This window comes from Colletes latitarsis, chromosome 10 (assembly GCF_051014445.1).
Source record: "Colletes latitarsis isolate SP2378_abdomen chromosome 10, iyColLati1, whole genome shotgun sequence".
In the NCBI taxonomy this organism is placed as follows: domain Eukaryota; kingdom Metazoa; phylum Arthropoda; class Insecta; order Hymenoptera; family Colletidae; genus Colletes; species Colletes latitarsis.
In genome coordinates, this window is record NC_135143.1 from 24,929,786 (window position 1) to 24,952,796 (window position 23,011).

General features: G+C 41.4%; 2 protein-coding genes across 31 annotated transcripts in view; one reads left to right on the forward strand and one right to left on the reverse strand.

Annotated features, from left to right (window-relative positions):
- Positions 1–1,562: 1,562 nt before the first annotated feature.
- Positions 1,563–3,658, forward strand: Ste14 (isoprenylcysteine carboxylmethyltransferase ste14). Its single transcript, XM_076774986.1, has 3 exons — positions 1,563–1,888; positions 1,978–2,457; positions 2,534–3,658. Exons 1-3 carry the CDS (start codon positions 1,691–1,693, stop codon positions 2,714–2,716), a joined length of 861 nt encoding a protein of 286 aa, XP_076631101.1. The 5' UTR covers positions 1,563–1,690; the 3' UTR covers positions 2,717–3,658.
- The window catches only part of Trol (terribly reduced optic lobes), a 154,037-nt gene continuing 133,884 nt past the window's right edge, over positions 2,859–23,011 (reverse strand). For 19 of the 30 annotated variants that reach the window (XR_013080466.1, XR_013080476.1, XR_013080472.1 and 16 more), the window contains 29 exons: positions 22,716–23,009; positions 22,440–22,642; positions 22,141–22,366; positions 21,270–21,640; positions 20,916–21,201; positions 20,402–20,837; positions 19,497–19,793; positions 18,943–19,079; positions 18,706–18,886; positions 18,593–18,622; positions 18,228–18,500; positions 17,243–17,800; positions 16,264–16,684; positions 15,357–15,594; positions 14,741–15,023; positions 13,218–13,478; positions 12,656–12,922; positions 12,054–12,236; positions 11,361–11,630; positions 11,043–11,188; positions 10,279–10,586; positions 9,749–10,215; positions 9,477–9,642; positions 7,661–8,054; positions 7,185–7,551; positions 6,887–7,088; positions 5,564–5,914; positions 5,017–5,450; positions 2,859–4,849 (listed from right to left, as the gene is read on the reverse strand). Coding sequence is in view for 3 of the 30 variants with exons in the window: in XM_076774981.1 (XP_076631096.1) it covers positions 4,798–4,849; positions 5,564–5,914; positions 6,887–7,088; positions 7,185–7,551; positions 7,661–8,054; positions 9,477–9,642; positions 9,749–10,215; positions 10,279–10,586; positions 11,043–11,188; positions 11,361–11,630; positions 12,054–12,236; positions 12,656–12,922; positions 13,218–13,478; positions 14,741–15,023; positions 15,357–15,594; positions 16,264–16,684; positions 17,243–17,800; positions 18,228–18,500; positions 18,593–18,622; positions 18,706–18,886; positions 18,943–19,079; positions 19,497–19,793; positions 20,402–20,837; positions 20,916–21,201; positions 21,270–21,640; positions 22,141–22,366; positions 22,440–22,642; positions 22,716–23,009 (7,668 nt within the window). In the remaining 27 variants the exon portion in view is untranslated. Of the gene's footprint in view, positions 4,850–5,016; positions 5,451–5,559; positions 5,915–6,886; positions 7,089–7,184; positions 7,552–7,660; positions 8,055–8,137; positions 9,154–9,476; positions 9,643–9,748; positions 10,216–10,278; positions 10,587–11,042; positions 11,189–11,360; positions 11,631–12,053; positions 12,237–12,655; positions 12,923–13,217; positions 13,479–14,740; positions 15,024–15,356; positions 15,595–16,263; positions 16,685–17,242; positions 17,801–18,227; positions 18,501–18,592; positions 18,623–18,705; positions 18,887–18,942; positions 19,080–19,496; positions 19,794–20,401; positions 20,838–20,915; positions 21,202–21,269; positions 21,641–22,140; positions 22,367–22,439; positions 22,643–22,715; positions 23,010–23,011 lie in introns of those variants that run through there. The other 11 variants (XR_013080464.1, XR_013080463.1, XR_013080462.1 and 8 more) reach the window with 11 other exon arrangements.

Here is a 23,011-nt window from a genome sequence, read left to right on the forward strand (position 1 = left end):
GACAAGCACACGCTGACAGAGATCAGCAAAGACCAACAGAGGAAGGCAGGAGTCGTAGTAATCGTTGTACGTTGCCAGAAATATAAGCGATGGTCAGCAGAGTCCAGCAGTGGCAAGCAGTAATCAGGAGCAGTCAGTAACAGTGGCTGTATGGTGTAAAAAGTTGTCGGGAGTTTTGTACTTTTGCCAGCACTGGTCATCGGAGGTCATCAGAGGCATATAGAAACCAGGAGTAATTTGCAGAGTTCAGTAATGAACTCTAGGAAAAGCAAGTAAAAATACCTGGGCAGTCGAGATTCCGAATCGTATGCCGTTGACGTGAGGTCGGATTTCAGGTTTATACCAGAGATGACAGATCACGCGTATGTACGTGAGCTTGTAGTGTTTCGGAAAGTCGACAAAGGTAAACTGACTGCTCTCCTTCAAGAGTCTCTCAGAGATGCCAGAAAGGCACCAAAAGTACTCTCTCACGCTATGCCAGATCACGCGTACGTGAGCTCGTGGAGTTTCGGAAAGTCGACAAAGGCAAACTGACACATTGCTCTCTTCCTCGATTCTCCGAAGCTACCCGAAGTAATTTTGAACCGCCTCATGGGAGTCGAAAGAGCCGCCAAAGTTTGTTGAGGAATAGTTCGTTATCTGCAGCGCTAGATGGCGCTCATTTTTCGACCTCGAACCCTCTGGTGCTAAAACGCCCAAGTTTGTCGTGGAATAGCTCGTTACTTTCAACGCTAGATGGCGCTTATTTATCGACCACAAACCCTCTGGTGTTAAAACGCTCAAGTTTGTCGTGTAATAGTTCTTATCGTCCACGCTAGATGGATTTCACGACAAACTTGGGAGTTTTAGCACCAGAGGGTTTGAGGTCCAGAAATAAACGCCATCTAGCGTTGGAGGTTACGAACTATTACACGACAAACTTGGGCGGCTCTCTCGACTCCCACGAGACGGTCCGAAATTTCTTCGGGTAGCTTTAGAGAATCGAGAAAGAAAGTATGTATCAGCAGAGATGCCAGAAAAGCACCGAAAGGCTCATATTTGCCTTCTTGCTCTTAACAACTGAAATCCGACCGAAAAGAAATTTTTTTGTATTATTCCTATGTATGAGCGTACATATGTATATTATTAATACGATTGAGTATAAATGGCTGAATGAATTTAAATGGAACTTTACATTTAAGTTTTATGTTCTCATTTCAGAGTTCGATTAGCCTTTGACTATAATCAGCCCATGGATAATAATGATTATATCTCTTGTTTCATAGTTGTTCCGATACATAGGCGTAATTTATAAAAGATCTTTTAAATGTTTCATATAAATCTTGGGAAGAATTCAATTTTATGTAAAAAAAAATTAAATAAATTTTTTCTTTATCTTCTCTAGAAAAGTTATACATTACATGCTTACTTAAATCGCATTGAAAACGAATACCACAAATGTTTTAGAATAATGTGCAAAATGGTTTTACTCGCAAAGGGTTAATTGAGAAATAAATGCTTTTAAAAACAGCAGTAAGCAGCTTAACCGGCCGGGATTTTCGCTAAAACAAATTGAAGTTGTTCGCGTTACGGTCTTCATGAACTATGTACGTGCGAAGATAAAAAACGTAGTTTCGATGAAGTACAACAGCAATGGTGAATTGCTTCGACATTTCAATATATATTATTCTAATTAAGCCAAACTCTAAAAATGCTGTGCTACGATGGAAAACTTAGTTTATGTTGTTTTACTCTGGCTGGCATAATCGCGGTCCTACCGGAAATATTTTTGAGGTTAGAATTCGAAATTCCCAGTACATATTTCAGTAATATCTGGCTAACACACTTTTTTCAATACGGGTTCTTAAATTTTCTACTACTCCTCGCTTTTCGTGGTTTTTCTTATCAGGTAATTTACATACACTGGCAATTGATAGCTAATCGTGTTTACTATATTCATAGTGATATGCATAACAATAATATTTACATTTATTCCAGGTTGCAGTGAGAGCAACTTTTTTAGGATATGTTTTTGGAATTGGCATTTTAGTATCGCTTATTGCACCGCCTTCATGGCAAATGTTTGGTGTATACATTACTATACTTGCTACGTTCCATTTCTCTGAATTCTTGAGCATAGCATGGGTAAATCCATTAACTCTCTCCATCGACAGTTTCATTTTGAATGACACTATAGCTTATGCAGTGGCAGCAGTGTCCAGTTGGATAGAGTTTGTTGTCGAGAGGCAATATTTTCCAATAATGAAAGAGTCTTCGTCCATATCATATTTCGGCTTAATATTATGCATTTGTGGAGAGTTATTGAGAAAATTAGCAATGTTTACAGCAAAGCACAATTTTAATCACATTGTACAAAGAGAGAGGATGGACAACCATGAACTTGTTACCTGTGGGGTCTATAGACTTTGTAGGCATCCCAGTTACGTAGGTTGGTTTTATTGGTCCATAGGAACACAGGTAATAATCTGTTATGCCAAGGAACTTTGTGTTAAATAAGGGAAAAGTTAAGTAATTTTTACATTCCTATTTGTAGCTGGTACTTCAAAATCCATTCTGCTTTTTGGCGTACATGGTGGCATCCTGGAAATTCTTCCACGATCGCATTTTAGTAGAAGAGATTACTCTACTTAATTTCTTTGGGGAAGATTATATTGAGTACCAAAAAAATGTAGGTACTGGCCTGCCCTTCATTTCTGGTTATAAAGTCAATTTATAGCAGCCAGTTTCCGTTTAAAGAAAAAAAAAAAAGAATGAAATACGAAGCAATAGAAGTCATGTTAATTTCTCAGGTATATGATACAGCAGTGCTTACGGTAACTGCATCCTTAATAATTAGGGAATAGCAACGAAACGAAGGCTTTTTAACAAAATTATATTTATTGTCTCATTTTTCTTCGAAGAATTATTTATATAACAATACGCTACACTTTCATGATAAGGTAGATACTTTCAGTTGATGATTATACATTTTTCCTTTTATACTTAAATGTATATACGAAACGTATTTATAAGAATGAATACATATGTTCCGCATTATCGCGTAATGCTGTAGCTAATGCTTGCATCAACATTCAGAAAGCATTCATTCGTTGTCGGATAATAAGGTGCCAAATTCAGAGTAATATAATTACAATTGCATCCTAGTAATTTTCTGTACACAATTATATTTATAATGCACCAATAAAGTTTTAATACGTTTAAAAATATTTTACACGTCATTCACAGTTAGCGTTGCCCCAACGTAATTTACAGAAATATTTCGCGGCCGATTTCTTATATCTGCGAGTTAATTAAGGTTAAGTGACTTTAAGTGGCAAAATAATAAAACGACAGAAGCTTTATTAACACGTGTTATCGGCTACGAAAACCGATCGATGTTCGATCGTTACCGTTGTTTGCATCGGACTTTTAGTCTTCCTTCTTTATCGATTACACGAAACAGAAATGTTGCATCGTCCGTCATACTAATCTAAATAATATTCGCGATAATGTTTCTTCAAACGCGAGATAATCTGTACTTGTAATTGACAACGACTCGTTTAGCAGACAGATGCATCGATGTAAAATAAATTTCTACATAATTGGTTCGCAGCAGTATTATAATATATATAATTGTAACGTTTTTTTAATTAATAAATGAATAATGATCGAGAAAAAATCCATTCGAACATCCTATACCCATTGCCTATTTTTATCATAGAACTATCGATAGTAAATCGTCTTGTTTAAGAAATAGCATACATAGAATGTAAGAAATGACAAGGTTGCAAGACTAATTGTAATTATTTACATACGTTCGTCGCGATGTTTCCATATCTGATAGAAATCACATTATAATTAGCAACGCATCTTACTAGCACCGACCTTAACTATACGAATATTTTGTAAGTAACTTTCTTTCAATATCACATAAATGGAATTTGAACTGTTCCAATAAAAAAAGTCTGTATATTTAGTCAGTACCTTGTTGAAATCAAGTATTGCGTGTTGATTTACTTGTATGCGATAAACACCGGGGTTTCGTTCGAAATATGAATGCAGTCACGAGCAATCGCCTATCGCTGGTCCAGGCAAATGCTGAAAGAAAATGTTGCTTTCCAAACAGAACTCGAATTGTTCACTGGCGGCAATGATCGCGTTTTATTTAATGTTCTTTTGTCAAGTCAACATTTTCCAAGGTTTCTTTAATATCTATCGATGTGTATGAAAGATAGCTCGTCGATGAAATGGAGAATTCGTTATCGTAGCAAAGTTATTTCTTTCTTTACTACTTCAAAGACAAGTCGTCGGAGCATTATGACAGGAGTCAGAAGCAGACAGGGCATTTGCTGTTCCGTGCTTAGCAAAAGATTAAAAATATCTATCGTGTGACTAAAAAATCAGACAATGGCGGCGAGAACTTATAAGTGATTCGATATATTATTGTATCACGTCGCAGTCATCTAAGTGTTTGGTTTCCGTATTGTAGCAGTTGAATTGAAAAGCAAGGTATCGTTAAAAAGAGAAGCAAATCAAAGGATCGGGCAAATACGTCCGAGAACAGAATTTTCTACGTAAATTAAAGTGATATTCTTTTTCGTGTTCGGTGTAAACGAAGCTGTATAAAATGTAGTTAGTTCAATTATAAAACGTTGATATGAATACTTTGCTGGAGATACATTCTGTATGTCTATAAATATAAAACTGTTTATATGTATATTATTTGTCGTTTTAATTAAATTAGCGATTTCAGAAAATTTCTATACCCTTTTGCCACCGTTCAAATATTCCTTTCAAATTAAGATACTAAATAGCCTCCTACTGAAACGTTCCAAGATCCCCACGCGTCGGAAGTCTGTCGTCCAGGTCGCTGTAAAACAAAAGAAGCAAACAAATATACAAAACCATAAAACTGAAACCCATTTTAGTTTAAAGAACTACGCGGTATAAGTTTGCAAAAGTAAAGTTTAAAGATCCTTTGAACTTATACCGCCGTGTCCATGACATCCACGTTCACTTTTAACTTCAGAAACGTACCGTAACAATTTACCTTGCTCCAGACATTAACGAAGCATTAAATAATTAACAAATTTAGTAATTACAAGAACCGTTCGTCGACTCACGGAAAACACGCGTCTCTTTGTTTTAGGCTGTTGAGTACGCTGTGCACGAAGAGACGCGTACTCCCTGGATGCTATTCGATACGCAACACTTAACTTAATACAAAATGTATAGCATTGATGGTGTCTATGCATAATACTGTAAAAAACAAGCTCTGCTCCCGCACGTCCATAGCGAAGGCGAGCAGATTTTGTAGTAGGATCAACAACGAGTAATGTTTGATATTATAAGCTGCCAGATTGGCCGCTGGCTTCGGGTGGATAATGTTTACAGGGGGTGGAGGGACAAACGCGTCGAAGATGTCCGTGTCTGCGTCGGTAAATACCAAGGAAGACGGAATCCATCTTGCTCTGAGTAGCGTGAAACATTACGAACGTTATTTTAATGCGCGAAAAATCTCACGTTGAAACAAGCATAATTTTTCCTATAAAACGGTAGGGAACGATGGACGTTTATTGTTTACCTTGTGCACGGTGAAACGTTCTTTCCTCGTATAGCTTTTTCACCGATGTCGATGGCGCCGGAATCTTGCACTTCCATAGTGTAAATGCAACCGGAGAAGCCTTCGTGATATTTCCCGTAGGTCATCGCATAATCAGGCACTCCGCCCAAGTAAACGTTGCCCCTGGTGTTCAAATCGTGCTCGGTACCGTAGCTGGCGCCGTTTTCCATGTGTTCGCCATTCAATTCGATGCTACCGTCGCTACCACGGCGTTTCAGAATTATTCTGTGCCGTTCTCCGTCGTCTACCTTCTGAGCAGTAACGCGAATCTTGACTGGCCCGGTGCCCAAATTGTACTGATATTCCACGTATCTGAAAAAAGTACGCGCGATTGGCAAACATGTTCCGAAACACTTGAAATTTAAGTTAGTATTCGTGGCTAACCAGAAGTTTTTAATGGATCAGTGGATACAGGGTGGTCGGCCACCTATGGGAAAAATTTTAATGGGAGATTCCAGAACCCAAAATAAGACAAAAATTAAAATTATTAACAATTAAATTAAAAAATTTCAAATCGTTCTGGAAAAATTACTTTCGGTTGCGGAGGTCAATTACAATCATTTTTGGTCATTACACATACCTCCGAAATCCTATCCACTTTCGAGAAAAAAAATCGAGTAAGTGCTGAAAGTTTTGGGTGAAAAAAAATTTTTCAAATCATTCTAAAAAAATTATTTTCGGTTGCGGGGGTCAATTGCAATCATTTTTGGTGAATAGACATACCCCCGAAATCCTACGCTGTTTCGAGAAAAAAATTCCTAACCGAAAATATACTGTCTGACCATACGTTGATATGTTTCACTGAAATTTCATGCGAATCTTTAAAACGTCATAACTTCTGAACGGATTGGACGATTCTCACGTTTAAAAAAGCAAACTACGCGTATTTTAGTGAAGAATAAGTAGAAATTCCAAGAATATTCGGAAAATTGTTCCTTAATACCGAAAAATGAGAAAACCCCTATAAAAGTAGTCCAATTTTCAAACAGCCATAACTCCTACAATTGTGAACATATTTCAATGAAACTTTTTTCTGAATTAGAGCTCCTAGGCACCTATAAAAAAGTATTAGACAACATTTCCGTACAGCGTCAAACAAATTTGTTAAAAATGAAAAACGAATTTTTAAGAAAAATCGACAGGGGGTAGGTGTCTAAATTTTTCAGTAAAATTGAAAAGTTTCAGATCATGCACATGTAGTCCAATTATCCGGCATATAAAATCAAGTCACGAATACTAACATTCAGAAATATGCGTAATTTAGCAATTGTCGGTTGTAGTTACCCATCAACGACTCCAAGGGCCATGTAATGATCGGGATTCAGATCATTCGGCGATTGTCCGTGCCACATGATCAATCCTCTAGTTTTGTTAGTGGAGATCTCGAAGCCTATGAGCTCACGTTCCTCGTTATGATTCATTACAGATCTGTCCAATTCCAACCAACCGTCTCCCGTGAACGCGACATCGTACGTTATCTCTGCCGCTGCAAATCAACAAGAACGTTAAAACAATGTTTTGGTATACGCAATCTCGATCATTAACAGTGTCGTTTTCTAATAGAGACGTTTCTAATAGCTACATTTTTCACAGTTCTGTCCATTGTAACCGAGTCGGCAGTCGCACTTGTAGGATCCATGGAGATCCGTGCAGGATCCCTCGTTTTTGCAGGGGAGGAGCAGTTCGCATTGTTTCAGGATATTTTCGCAATTTCTGCCCACGTATCCGTATTCACAGGTACAGGAGTAGTCGTATGAATCTGTGCTCTGACACATGCCGTGGACACACGGATTCGAAGTGCAGGGATTGTAGGGCGTTGTTGTGGACGGCGGTGTAGTGACCAAAGTAGCCAGTTTCGTTTGATTTGGGTGTAAAACATTGCAGTCGTCGATGTTGGCGGAATCTATCGCCGACTTTAGTATGTCGACGTTCATCGAAGATACTCCAAGCTAAAAGTATAATGGGAGTAACGTTAACAAGAAAACTCATGCATTACGAGTACCATAACGTAAGCGTAAGATTACGAAATAAGATCATGCAAGCTCGTAGAGAACTCACATCACTGATGCAACCACGGAAAGTACGATCGACGCCAGCATGTTTATTCACTGTGATTCTTCTGCGATCAACACCACCAATGTACAGTGGTGTGTAAAGTGTCATGGTACGTGCAGTGCCTGGAGACTTGCCTCCGACGGTGGGTTCTCCGTTTACGGTCAGATTCCCTTCTTTAAAGTCTCTGTTCACCGACACGTGTGTCCACACGCCAGGTTGAAGGACGTGAGACGACCTAATAATCGCCAAACCGGAACCTATGTCGTAACGGAACTCGACGTGTCTGTTCTTGACGACCAGCGCCACGAAATCCCCGAGTCCTTCGTCGCTTTGAGAACAGTACATCAGGATGCCGTCCTTATTGTCCAGAGGGTTAAAGTTTAGCGCCACTTTCAACCTACGAGGAAATCGCTAAATTAAAGCAATAATTTTGCTTTAACGCGCGACGAAGGATGAAAGGAAAAATCCATTTCTTGTTAGCAGGAGCAAGAAAATATTGGTTATAGAAATAATGCGAATAGGTATATCGTTTATATCTTGGGACTCACCTTTTTGTAATTTCGCTTTCAACTATTTTATAAGTAAGAAACAACATTCAGGTGAGCAGCCATAAAAATAAATGTTCGACATTGCAGCGGTTCCTGTTAAAACAATTTTTATTTGCATTTGAAGATATATTTATATTTATAACATCGCTTGAAGCCTGTCAAATACATTAAAGGTCTTTCTGGACCTGGAACACACTGTTGGCACGTACACACAGGTTCTTACAGGTAAGTACAAACATTTTACACGTGCCCTGGTCTGTGTATGTGTTTAGTAGTGCTAATTAATGCCTTAGTTTTAATAATAATTAAAATGACTAACATAATGCGTTAAATGTATTATTTAAAAAGCTGTACAAAAAAAAAAGACCCTGCGGTCTTGGAAGCATAAAATAAACAGTTTCCTCGCACGAAAGATAGCTCTATTAAAAGCAATCCCAAATTCTTCCGCGAGCTCGACAATTCTAGAAGAAGAGCGTCTATCAAAATATCGACAGACGCTGCATGGGATTGAAATATAATAAGTATATCGACTGATAATCTAATGTTACAGCACCATGAGGTTCATTCCAAGGAATTACTCACTATACAGGCTCGTTGCAAATGCGTAACATCCACATAATCTACGACACGTACGAGGCGGAAACAAAAAGATCTTTTAATGTAAATAAAATTCTCATAAAAAATATATATATATATAATATATAATATATGCATATAATGCTGACTGACAACTATAAATAGGCAGTTACACAAAAAATTGATTTGTTTCTACAATTATTACATTCGTCAAGTATCAGAATGACTTCTTTTTCTATATGTGCATTGATTTGGTGAAGGGACTAATGTTTCGTGTGGTGCAGATTATTGTGGTGATGTGGCCTTGATCGTGGCTTTCTAACTTGTGCGTTGCGCGATCGTAATCGACTATGTGTAGTGCTCATTCTTGCCCTGAAAACAATTGTTTCTATTAGGACCGGGATTCCACTCCACCGGGTCTACACGGGTTAGTGCTCGAACTCGAGATCAAAAGTTAAAACATGAGGATCATTTAAGGAGACTTTGTGTTAATTGTGTCATCCACCGAATGCTACTACAACACACTTAGAATGTTATTTAATAGGGAACTCTAACGTGAAATTTTTTAATCGTCTATCGATAAAATAATATATAAGGAACGAAAATTTTTAACTAAATAAATCTACTAATACTTTTTGGCAATAAACTACTGAATTATATGGTGATCATGCACGTGCATCGTTCCAAATGCTCACCGTCGAAGGGCTTTCGGGGTATCATGGGCGATGAAAGACTTATCGTCGTGGAAAGCTGGCTCGTAGATTTTCATCGAGTTCTCGCATCGAGGGCCCGTTTTCCCGTACGGGCAATAACACTCGAAGCCCGTTTCTTTGTCTACGCAATTGCCTTCTCCGCAAGCGCCTACCGTAAATCAATTCATCAGTAACAGACTCGAGGAAAGCGAGAGAAGATCGATTTTTTCAAACTTCTAGATCAGAGTACCCTCTTAATCGACTGCACTTGTTACCTGGATAGCAGGACTGGCCGACGTAGTCACAGTATTTCCCGCTATAGCCAGCTCGACATAGACACGTGTATCCGTTTTTGGTAGCAGCTTCTTGGCAGACTCCGCCGTTGTTGCATGGATTCTCAGCGCACGTTTCGCAGTTCGTGATTCCAATGCTGTTTGCCTGGTTACCATTCAAGTCTATCTCCTTGTTCCCAATAACTAATCTACTGATACAGCCGACAAAACCAGTGGTGATCTCCGCGTGTTTGTTGATTACATTGTAATTGGGGACTCCGCCCACGAACAGCAACTTCTTCAAATCCAAACCCTGCCTTCTGCCAGAGGCTACGCCTTTGTATGGACCGTCTCCGTCGACCAGCATCGTTCCTTCCTTTCTATTGCGTTGCAGTTTGATCGTGTGCCATTCGCTCAAGGACACGGGCTCGTCCGCGTGAATGACAGTTGGTCCAGAGCCAAGATCGAAACTGCAATAAAGGCATATTAATGCATGGACAGGATTGTCTCTGGTTAGAAATGGAAACATTTACCTAAATTGCGGATATCCTCGCACCAGTGACAGCATGATGAAGTCGCCGTCTTCGCTGTTCGACTCGTCGTTGTACAAAATAATACCGTCGTAGCTCTCAGGCTTAAAGGACACTTCGATGTTGAACTTCAAGTAGGAATCTGGCAAAGGTGGCAGGGCAATGAAACTCTCTGGCGCCTGGCTGAAGTACGGAACCACCCCTGTCACGACCAGCACAGTCGGTATTTCGATGCTCTCGAGATCGTTGTTCACGGTGCAGATGTACGTTCCTGCATCTTCGGCCTTTACGTTAGTCAGATTCAATTTGCTCTGAAAGAATAACGACGCGGGTTTAAGCAACGCAAAGTTTCCGGAAGACAGAGGATTCTTCGGATATTATTAAGAGGGATTGACAAAAATCGAAATTTTTTTTTTATCTCTTTTTAATGCTTGGAATTTTAAGAATGACAAAGTTACGTTTTTTGAGATTTTTCGTGCAACCGAAGCTACTGTCTTATAGTTTAAGAAAATTGCATAATTTCTTTTTTCACAACTAACAAATTTTTCGGAGGCCTCTCACACTGGTTCCTATTATGGCTATAATAATTAGTATTTTCATACGAAATTTTTACAAGAAGTAGCTCAAGAAATGCACTTTCGAGAACATTGAACGTTTATCAGAAAAAGTTTCATAGATATGCCCAAAAAATTCTTGAGAATTGCCTCTATTTTCAATCGTCACTTATGTTGGAGATACAGAAATTAGACGAAAAGGTGAAATTGTACCTCAAATGTGTCGCGTGGTAGAACACCGCCAAGTTTGCTCCACTGGAATTTGAGAGGCGGATCGAGATTAGGACGGCAGTTCATCTCGACGCTGGATCCGTAAGGTGCGTATTTGGTTTCAATCGCTGGTTCGTCGTTGTGTCCACCTGAGGAAGCAGCGCGTACAATTAAGAATTCCTTCATTCCGCAAGCTAGTTTTGATATATACTCACATCGAGCGCAGTTTTGTAAGCGTAAATAAAACGAACATCGAATTAGTTAGTATTGGTTCCCCAGTTAGATGATTGATACAAGACAAATCGAAATGGAAAATGTTACCGTGGACGACGAGGTTGAAGTCCTGTTTGAAAATGCCTTCCGGCGTCTCTGCTGTGCACGTGTAGTATCCGCTGTTGTCAACGGTGACGTCGGTCAGTCTTAAAATGTTCTCGTGTCGTTGTGAATTCGCTGGCAAACTGGGATGATTTGCTCTGGACCAGTGGTAACGAGGAGTGTGAGTGCCGGAATAGTCGCAACGGATAGCGATGGTATCTCCGATATTAACCGGATCTTGAGACACTTCGACGCTGATCCTAGGTACGTTGGTAGCTAAAACGAAGACGCTCACGTCGGCAAAGGTCTAAGAATCAGCTTAGAAACGAACAAGTGAAAACCTAACTCCATTGTGCTACGTTCTACGAGATTAGTTTCTAGATTTGTCTCATAACTATTGGCCAAAAGTTTACTGGGCAGACCAACACTGATGGCGTTAAGTGAATGGTTGAACAAAGAGATGATGTGCAGGACACTGATACAGAAAGTATACACGTGTAAGCTGCCTGGAGCGACGCAACACATGCCACTTCTACCGTATTAGCAACAATTATTGATCGATCGTTGTGCACGAAGAATTTTAGTCGGAACAAGGTGGAAGTATAAGCGAAAAATTTGAACAAAAACGACGCTGATTAACAGGGAGTAAACGTTAATCCCAAAAGACGTCACAGGAGCACATAATATCTGAAAACAAACCACGTCGTTGCTGAAGATAATGGCTTTTCAGGATGTCGTAGTAGTAGTCACTGCTTTCGTTGAAGTACTGAATATCGTAGCAAGAGTAATCCAAGAGTATGCATCCTCGATCGCCGCATACGCACTTTTTTTGCCCGCATTGCGTTTGGTTCGCTCGCATGCAATCCGGGGGCAAATTAACTACTAAATAATAACGCGACCACTATAAGTACACGTTGATTTTTAAGAGCTCGACTGATCGATGATGATTGCACGCACGATTGTTGTTAGTAGTGAGTTATGTTGGTTTAGTGTCGAACCGCGCGAAACGTGACGAGTTACTGAATCGAAAACCGCAAAGATGGTTCGAAGTCGAATAACGCTGTGTAAACCCCTGATCGTGGGAAGTTTGATTCACGAAGGATTCCTACGTTTTGGCTTCAGCGTTGAAGTTTCTTTCGTTTTACTTTTATCGGTTAATCCGATTTGGGGTGACTGTGAATGTAAAGTGCAAAAACGTGTACAGCGAAAGAAACTTTTCAAACTGTGATGAGGTGAATTCAAACTGAAAGAACAATGAAGAACAAGCCATCAAATCGTGGAAGCGTGCTTATCGAACTTACGGGAGACATTCAGGTTTATATAATCGCTGGACACTCCGTGAGGAGTTTGGATCTGGCAGATGTATCTTCCGCTGTCCTCGGGCCTGACGTGTGGCAGCTCCAGGTAATCCTTTCCTTTCCTGACGTTCGAAGGCAATGGCTGCCCCTCCCTGGACCAGTGTATCTCCGCTTGTACTCGCGCGATGCATCGCAAATGTACAGGGTTACCAACATAAGCGACGACGTCCTTCTGAGCTGCTTGAACGCGCATATCCTCGTAGGAGTTCTCTAAAAGAAGGATACTCATCCCGTGAAGTTACTACAAAACTGAACAGAGAGTTCCTACGCAAGGTGGATCACTCATAAAGTACATTGTACATCATCGATACCTTACAAATTCACATTTGGATTACATCCTAAATCTACCTAAACCTACCACGACGTAAAAATTAGAAGTATGATGCTTTGTAAAAGAGAAAAAGAAAGACTAGTCATTTGACTGGTCATGATAGGAATGGGTATATACGAAGTGTCATGGACATGTAGCCCCCAAAGTTAGAACGAGGCTCAAACTTGCACGCACCGTTCACTAGAACCTCAGCCACAGCGTCGGCGGTTCCTGCAGCGTTCATCGCCTTGCAGACGTATTTTCCAGCGTCGTCGTAGGTGATTCCATGGAACTGTAATACGCTACTGTTATGGGGAACACCATGTGGAAGACTACGTCCTATGGCTGCCCATTCGATGGTTATCGGTTCGTCTCCAGTTGCGCTGCAGACGATCGAGGGATTTTCACCGAGACCAACCGTCTGTCGAGGCGGATTCAACACGATTCTGGGCGGCGCTGAAACGTATCAATTATTCGCGTAAAGAATATTTAGTTAGGGGCGTCTAATATACAGGGTGTTCGGCCACCCCTGGGAAAAATTTTAATGGGGAATTCTAGAGGCCAAAATAAGACGAAAATCAAGAATACCAATTTGTTGATGGAGACTTCGTTAAAAAGTTATTAACGTTTGAAGTTCCGACCGTACTGAATTTTTTTCTCGAAACTGAATAGGATTTCGGGGGTATGTCTATTCACCAAAAATGATTGTAATTGACTCCCGTAACTGAAAATAATTTTTCCAAAACGATTTGAAATTTTTTTTTTTCCGTTGAAAAACTTCACACCTTCTCGAATTTTTTTCTAGAAAGTGGGTAGGATTTCGGGGGTATGTGTATTGACCAAAAGTGATTGTAATAGATCCCTGCAACTGAAAATAATTTTTTTGAAACGATTTGAAATTTTTGTTTTTCGGCACCTACCCCCTGTCGATTTTTCTTAAAAATTCCTTTTTCATTTTTAGTAATTTTGTTTGGCGCCCTACAGAAAAGTTGTCTAATACTTTTTTTGTAGGTATCCATGGGCTCTACTTCAGAAAAAAGTTTCATTGAAATATATTCAAAATTGTAGGAGTTATGGCTGTTTGAAAATTGGACCATTTTTATGGGGTTTTTTCTCATTTTGCGGGGTCAAGGACCAACTTTTCGAATATTTTTGCAATTTGTACGTATTCTCCCCCAAAATACGCGTAGTTTGCTTTTTTAAACATTAAAATCGTCCAATCCGTTCAGGAGTTATGACGTTTTAAAGATTCGCATGAAATTTCAGTGAAACATATCAACGTATGGTCAGACAGTATATTTTCGGTTAGGAATTTTTTTCTCGAAACTGAGTAGGATTTCGGGGGTATGTCTGTTGACCAAAAATGCTTGTAATTTGCCCCTGCAACTAAAAATAATTTTTCCAAGATGATTCGAAAGTCTTTTTTTTCACCCAAAACTTTCAGCACTTACTCGAATTTTTTTCTAGAAAGTGGGTAGGATTTCGGAGGTATGTGTATTCACCAAAAATGATTGTAATTGACCACCGCAACCGAAAATAATTTTTCCAGAACGATTTGAAATTTTTGAATTTAATTATTAATAACTTTTTAACGAAGCCTCCATCAACAAATTGGTATTCTTGATTTTCGTCTTATTCTGGCCTTTAGAATCCTCTATTAAAATTTTTCCCCGGGGTGGCCGAACACCCTGTATAAACGATCAAAACATTTTCTTTACACTGCACTATGAGAAGAGACTTCGCTTTGAACAGGATATTTCCAGTTTGATCCATGCCCAGACAAATGTACTCTCCAGCGGCGCTCTTATCCACGTCAGGAATGATGAGTAGACCATTGTGAACCGTGTGACCATGTGGCATGCGACGATGGTCGCTCCTCCTCCAATCCACGCGAATATCGTTACCATTCGACGCGTACACTCGACAGCGCATCTCCACTCTGCCACCAATGGGTATTTTGGATTCATCCACCGGGATCAAGGCTTCTCCGTTAGGATCACGCTGTAACATAGATTCAAAACGTTCAACGTTATCCTATCGACTTTTAAACCCTTATCGAACAATAACGAGTCAGACTCGTTACAAATTCTTGATGTCTTTCACAATCAGGAGGCTACTCAGTCGTTATCAAGTCTTATATATTAAAATCAACACATTTTTACATTCACGAGGTATTCATGAAACAAATCTATTCTTTTTCGTGGCCATTCCTTGTACGAATAAATTTAAACAAAATTAAATAGTATACGTTTGACAAATTACTTGGAATAAAATCGTACGATAAGGGGTCAACTAAGCTTTTATTGCTATTTTATTATGGATAACTGTACATACGCGGTTATCGTTATCGGGATAGCGGCCCGGATGCTCAGGGTTTCTGTGGCATGGCACGTCTCCTCTGCAGGGCGGGTAAACCTCGTTGTCGTCGTCTATACGAATATGAACCCGTTCTTCGACTATTCCTGCAGCGTTCATCGCGTGACAAGTGTACGAGCCTTCGTCGTCGTCGGAGATAGAGGCTATTTCATAAACGGCGCTCAGAGGAGTATCCTTGACCATTCTAAACTCCGGGCTACCACGGAGACGATAATAACGATCGTTGGTTAAAAAGATTTCGGGAAAACCGTTTGTTGCATCGGTGAATTGTATTGGTTTGGCAACTTTGCGGGTTTCACTGATAGGTGGCTTTAACTGAATTCTTACGTATTTGTGTGTATTCGAAACGTCAAATCCATATTGTTGTCCGATTGTTAGTACTTCGATTGTCAGTTTTTTTTTTGGAAAGGAGCATTTTCGTTATATTACTTTAGCAAAGGAAATGCAATTCAAGAAAAGCGACCGAAATTGGTAAATCGTAGAGGTATTGTGTTCCACTATGACAATACAAAGCTACACGCATCTTTGGTCACTCGACAAAAATTATTGGAGCTTGTTTAGGTTGTGTTGCCACATCCACCATATAGTCCTGACCTTGCACCGCCAGATTATCATTTGTTTCGTTCTTTCCAAACTTCTTCGATAGTAAAAATTTCAATAATGATGATATCAAATCACACTTGGTTCAGTTTTTTGCCGATAAAAACCAGAATTTTTCGTGAGGCAAAAGATGGCAATAGGTCATTGTCAAAAATGGACAATACGTTACAAAATAAAGTTATTTCGTTCCACGAAAAAATTCTCAATTCGTTGTCAAACCAATATTTCACGATAGGATTACGCCAATTATCGAAACACGACTTACTACGGCATCATTCCGTTCACGTGTCTAACCCATTCGACCTTGGGCTGAGGGGAGCCGGTCGCGCTGCAAACCAGTCGCACCAGCTCGCCGCGTTTAACGTTCAGCATTCCAGACGTGGGCGAAATAGTGATCTCAGGCATGGACTGCACCTCTATGTAAGTTACTGCCGACGTGGAGCCAACCGAATTCGCCGCGGAACAGACGTACGCCCCACTGTCGGTGCTCGTAATGTTCGTGAATCTAAGAACACCGCCGGAAAGCTGCTTAACGTTGGAGAGGAACGGTCTGCCATCCTGACGTGACCAGTGCAGCTGTGGTGTCGGTATTCCAGCTATTGCTCGGCAATGTAAATCGACCGATCCGCCCAGAATGACCGTCTGCGGGTCTTTCGGATACAATTCCAGCAGCGGAACCTCGCGAGCTGCTCAAAGAATCAAACGGTCGTTCGATCTAGCCTTACTGTCTACGAGAGTCGTCTGAAAAGTTTTGAGCCTAAGTATTTTTCCGGTTAAATATAGCTTTATCTTTCAACGTAGTCTCCTCTTAAGACAGTACACTATTCCCAGCGATGCTGTAACCCTTTTGACCCTTCCAAATAGGGTGTCTTGCCCTGGAAAGTAGCCATTTACGTTTGCGATTACCTCCTCGTTCGATGGAAATCTCTGTCCTCCAAGTGATATTTTAAGCTTAGGAAAGAGGAGAATGTCGCTGAGAGCCAGATCTGGCGAACACGGTGGATGGATAACCAATTCGAAACGCAATTCGTGAATTTTGGTGAACCGCGAAAGTGTGAGCTGGTCTATCTTTACAAAAATACCGACATCGACTGGCACAAATGACTCCCAAACGACAACTGAGCGTTGAAGACTGCTGAAATTTTCACAGGTACTTGTCAAAGCATATACCATTGTACTACCAGAATGAGGCTCAAAACTTTTCAGACGATCCTCGTAGATCGGAGAACTGTATGTTCACTCACGTTCAACTTCGACGATACCGCTAGCCTCGTGGCTACCACTCGGTCCGGTTACGCGGCAGATGTAGACACCACGATCGGAAATCTGGACGTTGGGAATCCTCAGAGTGTCGCCTATGTGTTCTGCGTTGGGGTTCAGCTGTTGCAGGTACTTGTTCCACGTGATTTGCGCTCCTGGTTCTCCGTTCACGACGCATCGTATTTCCGCTGTGCTACCTTGCGGAACGGTTTGCATATCGGGCATCACTTTGACGGAGGGCGCTGGTCTGCGGGGCATCACCATTATGTTGATGAAGCTGCTCGTTTCCATTCCGAAGAAATTGGTGGCCGTGCACACGTAAATGCCCGAATCGTGCTGAGTTGGATGCATGATGGTGAGCACACCGTCGATTTGACTGGCCGTGGTGGGCATAGGCAAGTACTCGCTCCTGGACCACGTGACGTTGGCAGCCTGAGACTGGGTGCACGTTATCCTAATCACTTCTCCGACCGAGCCGGTCCATTCTGGCGGATTTATGACGGGCGCTATACCGGTTGGCGGTGGCTTGTTGGGATTATCTGCTGATGAAACGTCGATTCGAAGAGTCTAGAGAGATTATATTTTACGAGGGACGATCTCCAATCCGGAATTAGAGTTCAAGAACGCCGTATTTGGATCCGTATTCGTTTTTCGTGACCATAAATATCTATCATTGAGCGAAATATTATCAAAAAGTAAGCATTAGACCTCGGGATCTCTTCTTGTAAGACCGCAACCATAAACGTGGTTCTGAACGTCAGAAAATCAGTGTCGCGAAAAACACAAACTCGAAGTATAATTGAAATTAATTATTTGTGATGTGAAAGTTTGTGTAGCAAGTAAGAATAAATAAAATTAATATAAATAGAAAAACAGACCCAGTTGTGTCTCTATGTAAGTATTTGAGCGTTAATTTCCGACTTGGGGATCGTTTTTGTTAGTCTAGTGATTTCATTAGTCGTTGCGTACCTTTCACGTAAAGAACAACTGTCTTTTCGTCTATGCCCACGTTATTCCTAGCGATGCACTTGTACTCGGCTTCGTCGTTCTTCGACACCGCTCGAAGCGTCCAGACTCCGTTATCGATGATCACTTCCGGATTCATGGGACCGTGGACTCGAATCCAGTCAATTTGAGGCGACGGATACCCGTCTGCCTCGCAACGGAATTCTGCGAACTCCCCTTCTATCACTTGCAAAGATGTCGGCATAACGGTGGCCCTTGGCGCGGTTGGCTGTGCACCTTTGAAGAAACGTGGACTGTTATTGTTAGTTTCACAGCCAAACGTAGGAAACGCGACTGTTTCTAGAACTAAATACGCGTGTCACATCTACCTGGGATCTCTAATAAGCTTTTCGGAAACGCTGCGTCCGTGAAAAATAACGCATAATTTAATACACCGAGCACTCGAGGGGCTCGTTAATTTATCAAATACGAATTAGCTTACCTCCAACGGTAAGGGTGACATTTTTCAATGCAACGTGTACGCCATCGCTAACTTGGCAAACGTAGATACCACTGTCCGACACTATCACGTCTCGAATAATTAGTAAACCACGGTTGTCGTCCACGCTTCGTTCAGGAGGCAAGTAGCCACCTTCTTTCTCCCATTTAACGTGCACGGATCCCTGTCACAAAATGAGTTTAGCCGGTATATTTAGCGATATACTTCGTTTTCACTTACATTGTCCACAGCCCTTCCAGAACAGTGATATCTAACTGTGCTTCCTGTTTCAACGATTTGGATCTCCGGCCCCTTGATGTACACTATAATCTTTGGTGGATGTACGTTGGGTGGCAGGGTCGTCTCTACGGGATATCCTGCAAATGCGCCGCGATAATTTTAAAATACGATGCCTCGAGACACCAGACTTGGATCACACAGAAACATAGAATGGAAACATGGAAGAGAAAAAAAATTTTATGAAAGAATTCTTGTTCGATTCTTTTGACAAGGAGACATCGTGTTTGATGAACGAAAAGTCCTACACCAGCGTCGATATCACACAACCATTAAGCTTCTAAACCCCACACGAATGATGGAAGCTTTATCATGCTCGTAATGAGAACCTTATCGAACAGACGTTGCTATGGGATTACAACAAACACCAGACGTATCAGGGGGATGTCTGATGAGGATATTAAGTCGAGATATGTGAATGAAAATAACAACCACGACGCCCTCGTCTCCCAGGGACGGACAAAAATGAAGTATTCGTCTGATGTGGTCCGTCAAACCTGGTGTAACCGACGTCACAACTTTGATCAGGTCTTTGCCGTTAGGGTCCTGGATGTAGCACTCCACGTTGCAGGGGTCTTCCTGCACGTAAACGTGCCAGGTACGCGAGGCTCCTGTTTTACTCCTCACCATGGGGTTAGGCGTGGCACTGGATGCGGTTAAGGGCGAGTCACGAAACGGCGATAGTTTAAAATAGATATACAATGGATCCGTGGACTCGTAACTGCACGTAAACAGTGTCCACGTATGTGGCTTTACTTCGCCCGTCATTGGCGTTAGACTTACCATCAGTTCACCTAACTCATACAACGTTCGAAACATTTTATTTGGATATTAGTTATTGAAACCTGGGAACTAGAAAGTTTACACGTGTGAATATACGTTACACCTTCTTCGGATTATACGGGCACAACTTTATACATGCATTGATATGTATTAAGGGGGGTCTTTTTTGTGCATTTTCTCAGGGGATATAGTTTTAGAAATATATGCGCAAAAGCACTTCTGTTTAGATGCGTTCTTCACAAAACTGTCTTTTGAATTAGCTTCCATGGTGGCGTGTACCTTCAAAATCATTACTCTTTCTATTTTTTTTTTTTAGCCTGCTAAAATTAAAAATAAGAAAAAAAACGATATTTCAATTTCAAAATGCTGCCATTTTTTGAATTATTAATTTTTCTCTGCCCTTTTAGTACCGTCTGGAAAAAATGTAAGAATCTTTTTCATTTATTTTACTTAGACAAACAAGCTGGAATCATGGAAGCCATTAGAACACTTTTGCGAGGCTCTGTACTGCCACTAATTTTGACTGCTTCACTTGATTTATTTGCATCTACCAATTTGTTAGTTCGTTAATCCGAAGAAGGGTTAATAAAATGTTAAATTTTGCTCGAGATAAACGTACCGGTATCTTGGCAATATTGGCCAGTGTATCCCGACTGGCAATGGCATTTTACTTGACCGGTTCTGGATACGTCACAGCTTTCTTCGTTGTTGTTGCAAGGACACGGAGTGCAGGATCCCAAGTAACTAACAGATCGATTGCTGATGTCTCTGTAATAGCCTCGAGCACAGGACTCGCAGGACGTTCCTACGTAGCCAGGTGAACAGCGGCAAACTTCTACTTGGACCGCTCGTTTGTGTCCAGTTACATGTTCTACAGCCGTATCGAGGCTGATGTCGCTAATATAAGTGGCCGTCATTCTTTCACTGTGAGAAGCACGAACTAGGATAGCTTCGAGATTGGAGAGTACGGTCATAAGGTCAATGCGAGAGGCTACGCGGAGCCCTTCCATGCTAAGACGTTTCCATTCCGATTCTCTCAGTGGCACCGAGTATGTCTAAATAAAATAGAAAATAGCTTTCCTTAGACTCGTGGGTGAGACAAGGACATTCTTATCGTTCGTCCCGGTACGTACTAATGGTACATCAGGTTGGATTTCCGTAGGGTTTGTCCAGAACAGAGTGATTCCGTTTCCAATCAGAATGATGTCTTGGTCCTTGTAGCTTTGAGCACCAGGATACGCGGTGATGTGCTGGGTCAACGTTAGATTGCCACCGTAGCTTTTGACCTTGTTGCCAGTGAATACAGTTGGCAGTGACCAGAACAAACTGCGTCCTCGACTGTCCGGATAGCGGTAGCCGATCTCGTTCATAGCGATGTTCAATTCGAAGACGTCGTCGTCGATTACCTCGTGCCTCGTGCTGCGAATCAGAATTATCCAAATGGTCTACAGATTCCGGTTCTGTGGAATCGGAACACGGATACTTACGAATCGGTGAGAGTGAATCCGTGGTGAGTGTCGTAGACCCAGATCGGTATTTGTTGCACGTAAAGCGAGCTCTCGTGGCACTGATCGGTTACGCCACTGCAATAGCACTCGTTGCATCCGTCAGGGTTCTCCGCGGACAGTCCAAACGTGGACGGTCGGCATCGGTTGCACTCGGGACCCTCCACGTTTCGTTTGCAATTGCATCGTTCACCGATGCACGCGTCGCTGTACGATCCGGCCATGTTACAATTGCACGTTCTTGGTCCCGGATTTCTGTACACGCAATCGCTCGGAGTTCCCCGAGTCGCGTCGCCCTCGTATCCTGATTCACAGACTTCGCAGAAGTCTCCGGTAGTATGGTGTTCACAGCGCTAGAAACGATAGTGATTGTTAGTAAAATCCACTATTTTTCACTTAGATGGCTGCGCTGATATATTGTGGTCGTTGGAAAAGTGACATTCCATACTAAAAAAAATTCTTTTACAGTTTTCTGGTCGATCGATTCAGTTGTGAGTTACAAGGTGTAAAAGATGGGAGTCAATAAAGAGAAAGTTCGGTATATTTTACAATTTTGCTTTGACGAAGGCGAAAATGCAAGCCAGAAGGCTGAAATTGTGAATGGTATTCCTGGTCTCGATTCTGTCACAGCCAATGTTGAAATGATCGAAGTAGACAGGAGCTAAAGATCGACCATAAAACAGTTTTAAACCATTTGTATAAAGCTGGATTCAAAAAGAAGCTCGATCGAAACGAAATCGAATGGCAACAAATTATAAAATAAAACGGTACATATTTGACACAAATCACGTAATCTGAACTATGTTGAAATAAACGTGAAAATAATCTTTTTCCCCAATATTTCTAGACCAACCTCGCACGTTCCAGTGTCGGGATTGCATTGTCTGGAGTGTCCGTTGCAGTTGCAAGCTTCGCAGACGCCCAGATAGAGTCCTTCGTTGGTTCTAGTGTATCCAATGTCGCAATCCTCGCAGGATAGTCCTTTGTAACCGACCGGGCAGCTGCATTCCTCTACCTCGACTGCACGGTTCCTTCCCGTGTTGTGCTTCTCAGCCGTGTCCAGAGACGCTAAGGACAATCTAACGGAACGAAAATTAAAATAATTTCTTTACTCGTTGAGATGTCGTTGAGGATGCAGCGATTAGAACTTACGCGGCTTCGTCGGTGTGAGTCGTGTAGGTGGCTTTGATTCTGATCGCGCGTATATCGGCCAAAGCCATTAGCATATGTTCCCTGTCGGCTTGCGTTCCGTCGTTGCGCTGCCAATATTGCTCCAACAAAGGAACCGTGAAGTTTTGCAGCGTGTTTGGGTCCGGAGATTTACCAGAGAAGTACAACAAGTTAATATCGTTGGCCTGCGTGACAAACAATCAGTTTCGGATCGTGTAACTTTACGGGAAGTAATTCCTAGCGGCTCGATCTACTTACACTGATCAACTCAACGTCTGCAGCATTGTTTCTCGAACTGTGTCCACCGGGTGATGGAACGTATCGAATCGTATACTGAAGATTTCCACCGTAAGAGGTGACCTGATCACCTAGGAAGATGCTGGGCAGCTGCCAATAGTAAACATCGTTGGTTCCACGACTCGGGAAGTCTTTGTAAACGATTTCGCGATTTATCGTATCTACACGAATGCCGTCTGCGATAGGCGGTGCATCCGGGGTCTTCGATTCGATGAGAGTAAAGTCTCGAACGGAATTGGTGAAGGAGACTCGGATCT

Coding starts and splice junctions, on each gene's coding strand:
- Ste14 (XM_076774986.1), top strand. CDS start 1,691: ATGCTGTGCTACGATGGAAAACTTAGTTTATGTTGTTTTACTCTGGCT. Junction 1,889..1,977: donor TTCGTGGTTTTTCTTATCAG/GTAATTTACATA, acceptor CATTTATTCCAG/GTTGCAGTGAGAGCAACTTT. Junction 2,458..2,533: donor ATTGGTCCATAGGAACACAG/GTAATAATCTGT, acceptor TCCTATTTGTAG/CTGGTACTTCAAAATCCATT.